Here is an 11958-nt window from a genome sequence, read left to right as displayed (position 1 = left end):
ATTATGAAGCGCCCAGAGATTAATAAAGACCCACGTGTCTTCAGGTACATTATAGGTGCCTAAAAAGCAAATATATACAATAATACATATTACAATTAATACAGCTCTATAGATGCATTTTCTCGTCTTCATTGTATATTCAAACAATTCGCCATCGATATTAAATCACGAAGCAGACCTGTGTAATACTTTGAGATAAAATTATTTTTAGCATTTGGTTAACATCGTGTTTCTAACCATCAATTGACTCCAGAACCACTTCTCATAGGCCTATATGATAGATCGATTTTGGCCTAGTATTAACAATACTCTTAATGAGATCAGAGCTTGCTAAGAGTAATCTCTGTCTCTTATACACATCTAGATGTGTATAAGAGACAGGAGTTATTCCTAGTAGATGGTTTCCCATAAACTCTTAAGACCAACTCAGATGGCGTCGTAAGACGCAGCCCAGCGGTTTGTGGTGAAAGAAAAGGCCAACCAAAACAATTATTTTTTATTAAATGTTAATGCTGTTGAAAGCCTGAGATGATGTTTACGTTCCTGTTGTAAAGATGATGATCAACATGTGTTTGATGCTATAGAGTGGTCGTGATTACAACTGTAATGAATTTTGTTTTTAAGATGCATATTAATAATGCTGCGTATTATGTAATGCTTCAAAAAAAATGTTCTGATTGTGGAAGTATACCTCCTTTGTTTTCTTAGTTTAATTGACAACCAAACGGTAATCCAGAATCTCAATGGCAAAAAAAAAATTTTTATGAGAATAAAATATGAGAGAGGTTGGCATTCTGTGCAAAAATTACTAAAGTTTAACTTCATGACGGAATACTTCCCCTTAGGAAATGAGTATCATTTGTACTATGTACTGTATAATAGTCCGATAACTTTCAATTTCTTAATTAATGTAATAGACTGGTGTATACTTATTAATTATTGTAATTGTTATTCAAAATGCTAAATAAACATTTAAAATACTATAAAAGTATATTTTCATCAGTGAACAATAAATGTCTGAATTATGTGGTGATTGAGGATCGCAAGAAAAGTATTACGTAAATTGAACGGTTCTGATAAGTTTACTAGATCCACCAAAACCACGGTGTAAACATACGTAAACACGGGACATGCGCCTGTTTCTGGCTCTGCTATGATTTGTTAAGTTTGATTGACACTCCGAATAGGTCCATTACTTGGCTCATGAGGTCACAAATGACAGCCTGATTAAACGTAAGACTAACGGTACCCCAACCTTAGTTCCAGGCCACTTTTAGTATATCTATCGTGGTCTTGATGTTCAGAGCCCATCGGACACAAATTTGCAACACTTTTCTTCCGGGGTAAACAATTATTAAATAATATGTCTATCTTAAAATAAATCTCTTTCAATTTCTTAATAAATGTAATGGAATGGTGTATGCTTATTAATTTTTTTTTCTAAACAAATACTAGTAATGTGAATTTATGTCTCTTCTACTAAGTTCCTATTATAAATTCCTTTATTTTAAATAGCTAAAGTGCTTTTTATAGTTAAAATTTTGCAGAATGGACAGCTTGGTATTACTTTTCCACAATTGGGTTATACAATTTTCCCATTCTGAATACACAACACAACATTCGGACTAATGTTATCTTATCAATTATTGTAATTGTTATTCAACATACTAAAACATTAAAATACTATAAAAGTATGTTTTTATCAGTTAACAATCAATGTCTAAATTATGTGGTGATTGAGGATCGCAAAAAACAAAAAAACAAAAACAAAAACAACAAGTAAATTGAACAGTTCCGATAAGTTCCACTAAGGTCCCACAAACTCACGGTGTAAACTAGGGGCGGATCCAGGATTTGAAAGAGGGAGATTCAGAATTACGAATCAACAGACGTTTACCAAATGTTTCCTAAAAAACCCCAAAATGAAATTTGATTCCTAGATGGCCGGTGTTCTTTAAAATTCAAGGTTTTTCCCCTCTTAAATGAGGTAATTTTATCTTATTCTTTAGGCCTATCATAGAGGAAAAATTAAGACAGGCAATATATTATTGTATTCCAACAACATTGAGTAGTTAGATATGTAGTTTTTCTTCCATGGATTGATGAACCGATAGGACTGAATAACTTACTTTCGTACATTATTACGACAGCGAACCAAAAACAGTGTGTATAATTTATTCAATTGAAAACTAGTTGGGCTAAGCCTAGTTTGTCTGACCTTCCAACCTATGCCTAGGTAGGTTAGCATGATTTTTGTAAGCCAGTACCCTTGTATTTTGTTACATTTCTTCACAGAGGGGGGTTCGTCTAACCCCCGTAGATCCGCCACTGTAAACATACGTAAACGTGCATGTTTGGGACATGCGCGTGTTTCTGGCTCTGCTATGACTCATTTAGATGACTTAAAATAAATCACTGCTCTACTCCCAACGTTCAGCCCTGATTTTGTAGGGCATTGGGAATGATATAAGCTGGGGCTTTCCCTCGGTAGTTACTGGTCCCCTTACACCTGGTGGTTTAGTGAATTTATAATTCTGAATCAACCACACAAATGTAAGGAAAAGGTTAGCTTTAGCTAAAGATTCTCCAACACACACTCTGCGACCAGTGGAGAACGGCAGGAAGCTCGGAAGACGTTGTTTAACAGAGTTGGATGAATCCAAAAATCGATCTGAAAATAAAAAATTAAGTGTAATGTAAATTTAATCAGAAAGTCATTATTAAAGTTCCCAATGCAATTTTAGATACAGAGTACATGCTTAATGTTCTTAATAAATACAAATTAAAGTTTAGTAGCTCTAATAACTGATTTTTCATTAAATTAATATAATATTCTACTTAATAATAATCATCTTATTGTGCAATATTATTAAAAAAAAAAACCTTTTTAATAGGCGATTGTTGTATAATATATTTATATTATTTCCGCCAAAAGAATGAAATATAAAATCATTAAACATATTGCCTCTCTCATTTAAAGTATAGTCTTTTCATTTTTTAAATAATCAGTTGATACAATATAATATGTTATTAAAGTACGATGTTGCTATCACCTAGACACACGTAGGTGCAACTTACCGGGTTTGAATTTCTCGGGGGAGTTCCAATATTTTGAGTCATTATGAAGCGCCCAGAGATTAATAAAGACCCACGTGTCTTCAGGTACATTATAGGTGCCTAAAAAGCAAATATATACAATAATACATATTACAATTAATACAGCTCTATAGATGCATTTTCTCGTCTTCATTGTATATTCAAACAATTCGCCATCGATATTAAATCACGAAGCAGACCTGTGTAATACTTTGAGATAAAATTATTTTTAGCATTTGGTTAACATCGTGTTTCTAACCATCAATTGACTCCAGAACCACTTCTCATAGGCCTATATGATAGATCGATTTTGGCCTAGTATTAACAATACTCTTAATGAGATCAGAGCTTGCTAAGAGTAATCTCATCGAAACTCTGAGACAATTACAAAAATGGCTAAAATAAAAAAGAAAATTCTACTCTAATTTTGAGTCTGAGTGCCATTTCCGTCATAATAATAGATTTTGTTACCTCAGCCTCAACCATGGTGGGGGCTGAGGTGATAGACCCACCATCTGTCAAAGTCCCTCTATCTGGGCCCCCTCTATTTCAAGTTCCTGGATCCGCCACTGGAAACACAAGATAGAACTGTCGCATAGCAAAAGTGATGCGGATGTACGTCATAGATTTTATGCATATCCTGATCGATCTACGCGGCACCCTTCTATTTGCTCTAATGATGAAAAATCTATCACTATTCGGAACACCGTCATCAAATTCTACGCTTTTCTCTCTTGACATTTTATTCTTTTGATCTAGGCCTAATTGTTTTGTAATTTATTTGTGCTAACTTGTTTGTATCTTATTTGTGTCTTATTTATGGACAATGGCAATGATTTATACCTCCGCCAAAGGTTACCGTATGTAGTTTTCTAAATATCCCGAGGTACGCGGCACCCTCTTTTTTTTTTTTTTTTTTTTGTAAATACCATGTATTTCGGTGTTACAGTTTATTTTTTATGTGGAGAGTTCTCTTGTTTTCTATATTTTTGATTATGCGTCTTTCTACCATACCGATTTTCGAGTCTTTCATTGCTCTGTGAGTAACTGTAAGTGGTTTCGTAGACTTATATCGCATTATCTCCATGATTGTAGCCTCTGTATACGGCAACTTTCCACGGTCACTTAGTCTGGGAGGTCTGTCGCCAATAAGGTCATCAATTTCTTTCTTGACTTTTTCCTGCACATCCTGGTTATCAACCACACACGCAATGGCCCATAGTAGAGTTATGTTTTGAGTATCAATACCGCCTGTTAAAACAATAAATAACTGGACTATATTCCATAACTTTGTTAACACAATCACATTTTGGAGTTTAAAACGGCAACTGCGGTTTAGGCTATCAGTTTGGGTGCGGGTTTTGAACTTGTGAATGTTTACAGAGATGGCGCCAGCATTCGGCCCGACGGGGTCCGAGGTCCCCGATGGGGGTGGGGATGCCCCGACAAGGAGGAAGATTTCCAGACGAGAGCAAAGGAGGCGTGGTCATGCTTCGCTTAAAATGCTCCGCAAATGCCCCTGGGGGCGAAGCCCCCGAAAATTATGACAATTTATGTGTTTGAAAGGCTTTCCCAGACGGGGACCCGGTCCCCGGCCCCCCGCTGGTGCCACCTCTGAAATGGGCAAAGAACTATACCTGGACTTACCCAGAAGCAGGTGCGGCGTTAGCTGGGGTCACCCCACCACTCCCACCCCCATCTGTCGAGAACCTCCGGACCCCCACTTGAACCCCCTATCTTTGAAAATCAAATCTCGAGCGCCGAAAGTAGAATTCAAGCATGCCTTACTAGGCTGTCAAATTTTAGGTATCAAAAACTGTTTTGTGCGAATAGCGCTACTGTATGTGCGAGGTGTTGTATACTATTGCGATCGTATGGGTTGTAGTGGTGGAGCCAGCTCTTCCGAGACAGGGGCTGGTACCTCCGACAGAGGGTTAGTACCCCCGACAGGGGGACTCTCCTAACTTTCATGGTTTTCTATCAAAGTATCCGTTTTGAATAAAGAATCTCATTATTATCACAAAATTTTATTATTTTTATATGAAACAATTCCATGACAAATTTTATTATTTCCATGAACCAGGGGTGGGAGGTAGGCCTTGCCGACTGGGGGAGGGGGATGCCCAGAGACAAATGGGAATTGTGGTACTGAATGTTATTGGTTGTGTGTATCATGTTATGGGTACGTATTCTCTCTGGTGAAAGGGGAAAAATGCATACAATATTGTGCCAGTTAAATCATTATTTTTTAATTCGTTATCAGCGATGTTTCAGACTCGTCGTATAATCTGGTGCTGTATGTGGATTATAATTCGGAAAATGGCACTTCCGGCCAGAAAAAAGTACTTACATTTGAAATATTTTATTATTATTTGTAAAAACACATGTTTATTTTAATCTTATTTAAGTACTTTTGCCTATATTTTATGTTCAATGATTTGATTTGTGTGGAAAATTGAATAAATAAACAAACAAACAAACAATATATAGTTGCTTATACAAAGAGAACAGTTTGTCTTACCAGAAAAGAGATCCGCAATTATTTGTTTGATATGAATATCGGTTAGTTTGCTACCCTGATCAACGTTCCCCTTTAGCTCTTCTTCCTTCTGGGATTTTAGAAGAAGATCAATAAGATCGTTGGCGGGACGATCTGGAGACAAAAACGAAATGAGAATTTAGGAATACATTAAGCATTACTAGCAGGGCAAAGGTCATGATTCCTCAAGAAGGTGAGGTGCTTGGGAGAGGAGATAGTTCAATGACAGCAAGAGGCCCATTCTCTCTTAGGTACCCTGGTGAGTCCAGGAAAAGAGCTTTTTTAAGATAGTGAAATTAATAATAATTTTGATGGATTTCCTTCAAGGTTATGGGTTGCATATAAAAGTCAGCAAGGTAAGAGTTAGACTCAAAGTAGAAACATGTGAACATAATGTTGTTAATACTAAATATTCTTGTTTATGAAATATTCATTTGCGTCGGTGAGGCAAAGCAGAATACAACTAATCAAACTTAATAATTCTTAATAATAGAAGTAGTGTTCATTGCTTGTTGATTATTTAAATACTGTACATGTATTTTAGACTAATACCTGTATTTGACATGCCCCTCTTAAAGTAGTAAAACAGTTTATCAACTGATAGTTCAAATACCTGGGTCAAAGTTGTCCAAATGTGATCTAACCTCAATCATGATGTATGCGAAAAATTTAGAAGCAACTTTTTTGAAACTGTAAAAATGAGGATTCGGAATATATCGAAACCACGGAATGAAGTCAGCGATCCACCCGTTTCCAAATCCTTCATTAAGCTCTCTTGAAATTTCAGCAATGTCCTCAAGTCTTGGATCATCAATTTTATATCTGAACCACAAACAAAATATTGACTAATTAATCAAAAATATCAATGGAAGCTAAAGGGTACTCTTTGGATTTTTCATTATACAGTAGATCTTCTTTACTGTCTGCAGTTTTATTTAAAGCCAGCAATAATATGAATAACTTCAGTAATCAACCTAAGACTTATACTATATTCGTCGTTCGGTAAGTAAAATACTTGAAGTTGAAAACTCAAAAATCAAGATTATAAATGCAAATGAAATACATGAAATATATCTTGAAGGTTTGCATGGCTAGTAACAATAAGATAAGATAAATACAACATGTGTGAGAATATAGTTTTGGGGATAACCATGAAAACCAACCAATGATTCTATTTATGTGATGTTAAAAACATTTGTTCATTGCATTGTTAATCCCCACCGGTTCGTTATTAATATTGCAAATAGTGCGAGCAAACGATGGGATTACAAACACAGTTATAAGCGAACCTATTCATCATATTTTTACAAGTAGTAAACCTCAGAGCAAATGCTTATTAATCAATTTATTCTCAAAGTGATATCATTCAACATACTTATATCCAAAGCACATAGAAGCAATGACGTTGTAAATGGCAAATGTTATAATTTCGTTGGGGTCAAATGTCGTTTTCATCTTTTTAGACATCACTTCTGTCAGAAGTGGTCTGATTTCTTCATGAAGTTTTTCCAGATATTCCCCAGACGCAAATTTTCTGTAATTACAAAAATACATTATTAAGTTTATACAAAAAGATACATGACTGGTTCTGATATATTTACCATTAGAAAAATGATGGTTATCAACAAACACAACTTTATTATATTTTTAAATGCGTTTCTCTAACAAGATGACATGAACAGTGAGCAATTATAATAATTATATTATGTTACATGCTAATGATTTTTATATCCTTACATGAAAACCTATTTTTGATACGATTGCAAGATTATATTATCATACACTGTTTAAAGTCCGTATAAACAAGGTAAAGGAATAATACCAGTGTTCGAATAGGAACATGTTGTGTCATATGTGATGTGATGTCATGTGAGCGCAGAGACCTCGTTTATTTTCGCTATATAAATCCATCAATTATTATAATTATCATTTTTATTTTTATATTTTATTGCATGTTTTTTGTTGGCTTTGAGTGTTGCAATGGCACGCCTCTTGGCGACAGAAGTTCTCTGACCTCTTTTGCCACTCCATGGCGCATTCAAAGTTGTTTTGTGTCTTTGTCATTTGTGTTGACGAAATTAATAAAAAAAAAAAACATTATTATTATGATTATTATAATAAAAATAATAAATTCTACTTAATTGTTACCGGTAACATGTGGTTTACAATTAATATTTGATAGTGTTTATGATATAAATGATATTTCATAGGCAGAAGGTATAGATCCTGTCTCTTATACACATCTAGATGTGTATAAGAGACAGGCCCTTCAGCAAAAATCGCAGCAAAACCTAAATTGAATATATGTTATATACTTTATATATATATATATATATATATAATATATATATATATATAATATAGGCCCTATATATATATGTATATTATATACATGATATAACACATTTTAATGACGAATTACTAGCCTGATTGCGGAATGGGCCAACATTCGATGGTACTTCCAAATCGGAGTAGGGTTGGCAACAGCGATATCCTTCTGACCATCTGTAAACCAGTCGACTACATGTTGATAAGTAAAAAGAAAAAAACAAAAAAAACGAGGCATTTTTATGCAGAGTACGACAGTTGCACACGGCAATGAAAGGAGACATTGGCGTGCAGTGCAATGTATCCACACAGCGCTAAACAACGGTCGTTCGCTGTTTGCTATGCCGCCTGTAATCACCAGGAAAAAAATAATGTAATATTTTTCCTTGTCGCGCGAAATGTTTTGGAAATGGAAAATAGTCTTATGCTGAGCTCGAGATATGCTCTGTCGCGTAGCGTTCTGTGTAGCCCATAATTGAGAGTAGGCCAAGTTCTGGTTTATGCCAGCTGTCGTGTGCTGATGTAGGCTCTGTTAAATAGATCTTAAAAAGAGACAAACTATAAAGCTAAATGTATAATAATTATGGTAGCATCATATACTTAATTATCACTATCATCAACCTGTAGGAAGCAATTATTATTATTATTATCTCACTAACAAACTTTGTGGTGTTCAAGAAAAAAGTACTAAATTTATCATCCCCTAGTATAAGGTACAGGTCCCCCTTCAATTAAAGGCCATTTTGGGACAGGGGTTTCCGTGGTCACAGTTAGCAGCTTTGGGGTTTTTCATTAGAATAATTAAGATAAAAGACATTTGCTAATATGGGACCACAGAAAAGTGGTCTTTAATTGGAGGGGTCTTAATTATACAGGGAGACATGTATAGGGCTTTAAACATAATATCTACCGGAAACTCGTCTATCCTTAATTAAAGACCCCCTCCACATTAAGACCACTTTTCAATGGCCCCAAGTGAGCGATTCTATTTTTATGATAAACGTTTTAGTAAATTAGAGTCAAAAGATCACAAAACCCCTAATTCCAAAATTAATCTTTGAATGGAAAGTTACTTTTAATTTTTATGTTAACTGCTCGGATTTAAAGATTGTATAGAAAGTAATATACCATTATTATTATTATTATTATAATGAATATAACTTACATAAAAATGAAGGCGGCCGTCCACTAAAATCGTTTGGTTTCGTCAACAGTGCCTCCTGTACTAACTCATAGTTATTAAGAACCACAGCCCAGAAAGATCCAATCTTGAGAGAAAATATATCACCATATATTTTTGACATCTTCTTCATTACTTCTTGAGGTGGGGTTTCTCCAGCAAACACTTAATGTATGTAAATGATGTAAAATAAATAAGAATTGTGTAACACAACTCTTCAATAAGAGGTCTTCAATAATATTTTGATCACGAAGAGCAATAATTGGGCAGAGAATATTCAGAAACAAAATGTATTATATTTACCAGACATGCTTCCTATGATTGGGTAAGCGACAGGTCCAGTCGGCAAATCCAGGCGGTCGACGCGTGCTCTTGTACAACCATGTTATTATTAAGATAACAATAACCACGAACAATGCTGTTATACTTGATATATCCATGCCGTTTCTCGCTTTAATATAAATATATTAAATATGTAACGAACTATGTTCTATTACAAAAATACTGATCATGATTGACCATGTCAGCGATCATGTTTTGCAAGAATTTATTTTGTTTGATGCTAAAAATGAAATTTGTTAATAGGTGTTTCTGTTTGCCTTATCATTGTTTCAAATTTTAAAGAAACATTAACTTGATTATCAAAATCATTGGTCACATAAAATTGTTTACTTACAACCTCTAACATCTGAAAATGAATTTAAATGCAACGTTTATCTACAGGCTATAGTCAGTTTTGTTTTTCAGGCTAAGATGCATAAAATAGACTTCTGTTCATAAAAGTAAAAATAATTCTACAATTAAATTATAAATTATTGCTCAATATCGAAGAACGGTCTAACGAGTTAATTTAGGATAAATGTAATATAACACACACTATGTTACTACAGCCTTGTGACCAATAGACTAAAAGCGTAAATGGACTCACAAGTGACGATAAGTATGAAAATACATGTATTTTTGTGTTTGTGCAAATAATTAATATTAAGAATGGTTGTCCATAAAAATAATTTGTCAAAAAAAAAAAAGATTTGGTGGCAGATGTCAAATTTTTACAATGAATAGATACTTGGGTAAAAAGCATATCTAAGACATTTGTTTATTTTTTAGCCTTCGTTGTCATGGCAACGACCCATTTTCAAAATTTTACCGTTTTTGTCAATTTTGGACATTTTCAGAAGTGAAAAAACACTGACTTTCAGACCTTATTTAAAAACAACTTGCACTATATATTTTTGTGATCATCCATGTAAATAACCATGTATTAACTTCCATTTATCGCAAAAAAAATTGTGTAAAAAATTCTGTTTGGAAGATACCATTATTTACAAAACAAGGTTTCTCAAAATATATTTTAAAAAAATGTATGCCTCAGAAACCTATCTGTAACTTCCAAAGTGGTGCATAAATATCCACCATCTTCCATATTTTGATAGTCAATAGTTGTCCAATTAATAATCAAGAAAAAAATTGTGGGTGATTTACACACGTGGATGCGGTATTGCCAGAAAAAACGTCATTTTTTGAATAAAAATATATCATTTTTACTGAATGGATAAATAAACGTAAATTTATTTCAATATAATGTTACTATAGTTACATAAATAGTCTAACAACATGTTAAGAAATGTGTTGCCAGGCTCATTTCAAGTAATTTAAAACTTAATTTTGTACTGTATTGCCAGAAAACAGCATTGTTTTTATTGAAAATTAACATAATTATACACCTTTTTATCATCTAATTCATTAACCATAAAAAATATAGTTTACCTGACTAGTTTAACAACATGCTAAGGAATGTATTGTAATGTTTATTAATATGCGTTACTGTATTGCCAGAAAAAGCAGCGTTATTTCATTAAAAAAAAAACAAACAAACAAACAAATTCACCACTCTGACAAAAGCAATCAATGATAAATTCCCTTTCAACGACATATTATGATTTTCAACTTAGGAAGTCTCAATTTAATTGTTGAATTCACCATGAAAAGGTAATTTTGCCATATACAATTTGATGTTAAAGATCAACTGTTTCGTGGACATTTGGAGGTTGTCTATTGCGATTCCTCTTCGGCAAGAATATCTTCATCTGACTCGTCAACAGTTTAGTAGCCTACAGTGTACTACTGTGTCTTGACACTTCTCTAATAGCTTTACATCTTTTGCTTAGATATTCTGATGGTTTAGATAATATGAATACAACAATCAGATTAGACATTAGAAGATAAAAATGCTACCATGGTAATATGCAAGTGTCAGTTGAAAGCCTTTTAGCATAACCTAATTCTGCTTTGTCCAACAGTGTCTGATTCTCAGGTCTGTATTCAAGTGTTCCTGTAACTATCTGATTTTCTAGTGTACAGAAGCTTATGTAAGGACTTTATAAATCCATCTTGCGGACAGAAAAACAAATGATTATTAAACATATCCTTCATTTCGAAGTTAGCCTTGTGCACAGACTGGTAGATGTTGGCGAACAGGATGATCAGACACCTTCGCAGTGATGATTTCTTTAAAAATTCCATTGTATTCTGGTGGTTCATGCACACCAAAGACACTATGGTATCTTTGAAATTTGTTTTCCACTTTCTGAACCTGTCAAACGTCATATGCCCTCCATACTCAAACTCCTGTCAGGGGCGAATTTAGGGGGAGGGGGCCCGGCCCAGCCCCCTCCATTTGGAAGAAAAAAGAAAGAAAAAAAGGGGGAAAAAAAGAAAAAGAAAAAAATTATAGCCCAGGCACATCAAATGGTATTTTTGGGCGTCTAGAACACAACAATTTCGCGGGGGCATGCCCCGGACCCCCTAGGAC

At 34.2% G+C, this 11958-nt stretch overlaps 1 protein-coding gene across 5 annotated transcripts in view; it reads right to left on the bottom strand.

Moving 5' to 3' along the window:
* The window catches only part of LOC117119411 (steroid 17-alpha-hydroxylase/17,20 lyase-like), a 23243-nt gene that overhangs the window by 6343 nt on the left and 4942 nt on the right, over nucleotides 1-11958 (bottom strand). For 3 of the 5 annotated variants that reach the window (XM_033264227.1, XM_033264225.1, XM_033264226.1), the window contains exons 2-7: nucleotides 9447-9594; nucleotides 9129-9308; nucleotides 8062-8155; nucleotides 7011-7169; nucleotides 6249-6457; nucleotides 5618-5749 (exon numbers count right to left, since the gene is read on the bottom strand). In XM_033264227.1, coding sequence (XP_033120118.1) covers nucleotides 5618-5749; nucleotides 6249-6457; nucleotides 7011-7169; nucleotides 8062-8155; nucleotides 9129-9308; nucleotides 9447-9453 — 781 coding nt within the window. In that variant the 5' untranslated portion in view covers nucleotides 9454-9594. Of the gene's footprint in view, nucleotides 1-414; nucleotides 2672-3078; nucleotides 3178-4110; nucleotides 4348-5617; nucleotides 5750-6248; nucleotides 6458-7010; nucleotides 7170-8061; nucleotides 8156-9128; nucleotides 9309-9446; nucleotides 9595-11958 lie in introns of those variants that run through there. The other 2 variants (XM_033264230.1, XM_033264228.1) reach the window with 2 other exon arrangements.

The sequence above is a fragment of the Anneissia japonica genome, unplaced genomic scaffold, assembly GCF_011630105.1.
Source record: "Anneissia japonica isolate Jap-2015-1 unplaced genomic scaffold, ASM1163010v1 scaffold3293_len478364_cov160, whole genome shotgun sequence".
Lineage (NCBI taxonomy): Eukaryota > Metazoa > Echinodermata > Crinoidea > Comatulida > Comatulidae > Anneissia > Anneissia japonica.
The sequence above is the reverse complement of the archived record's forward strand: the minus strand, read 5'-3'. Positions and strand labels throughout refer to the sequence as shown.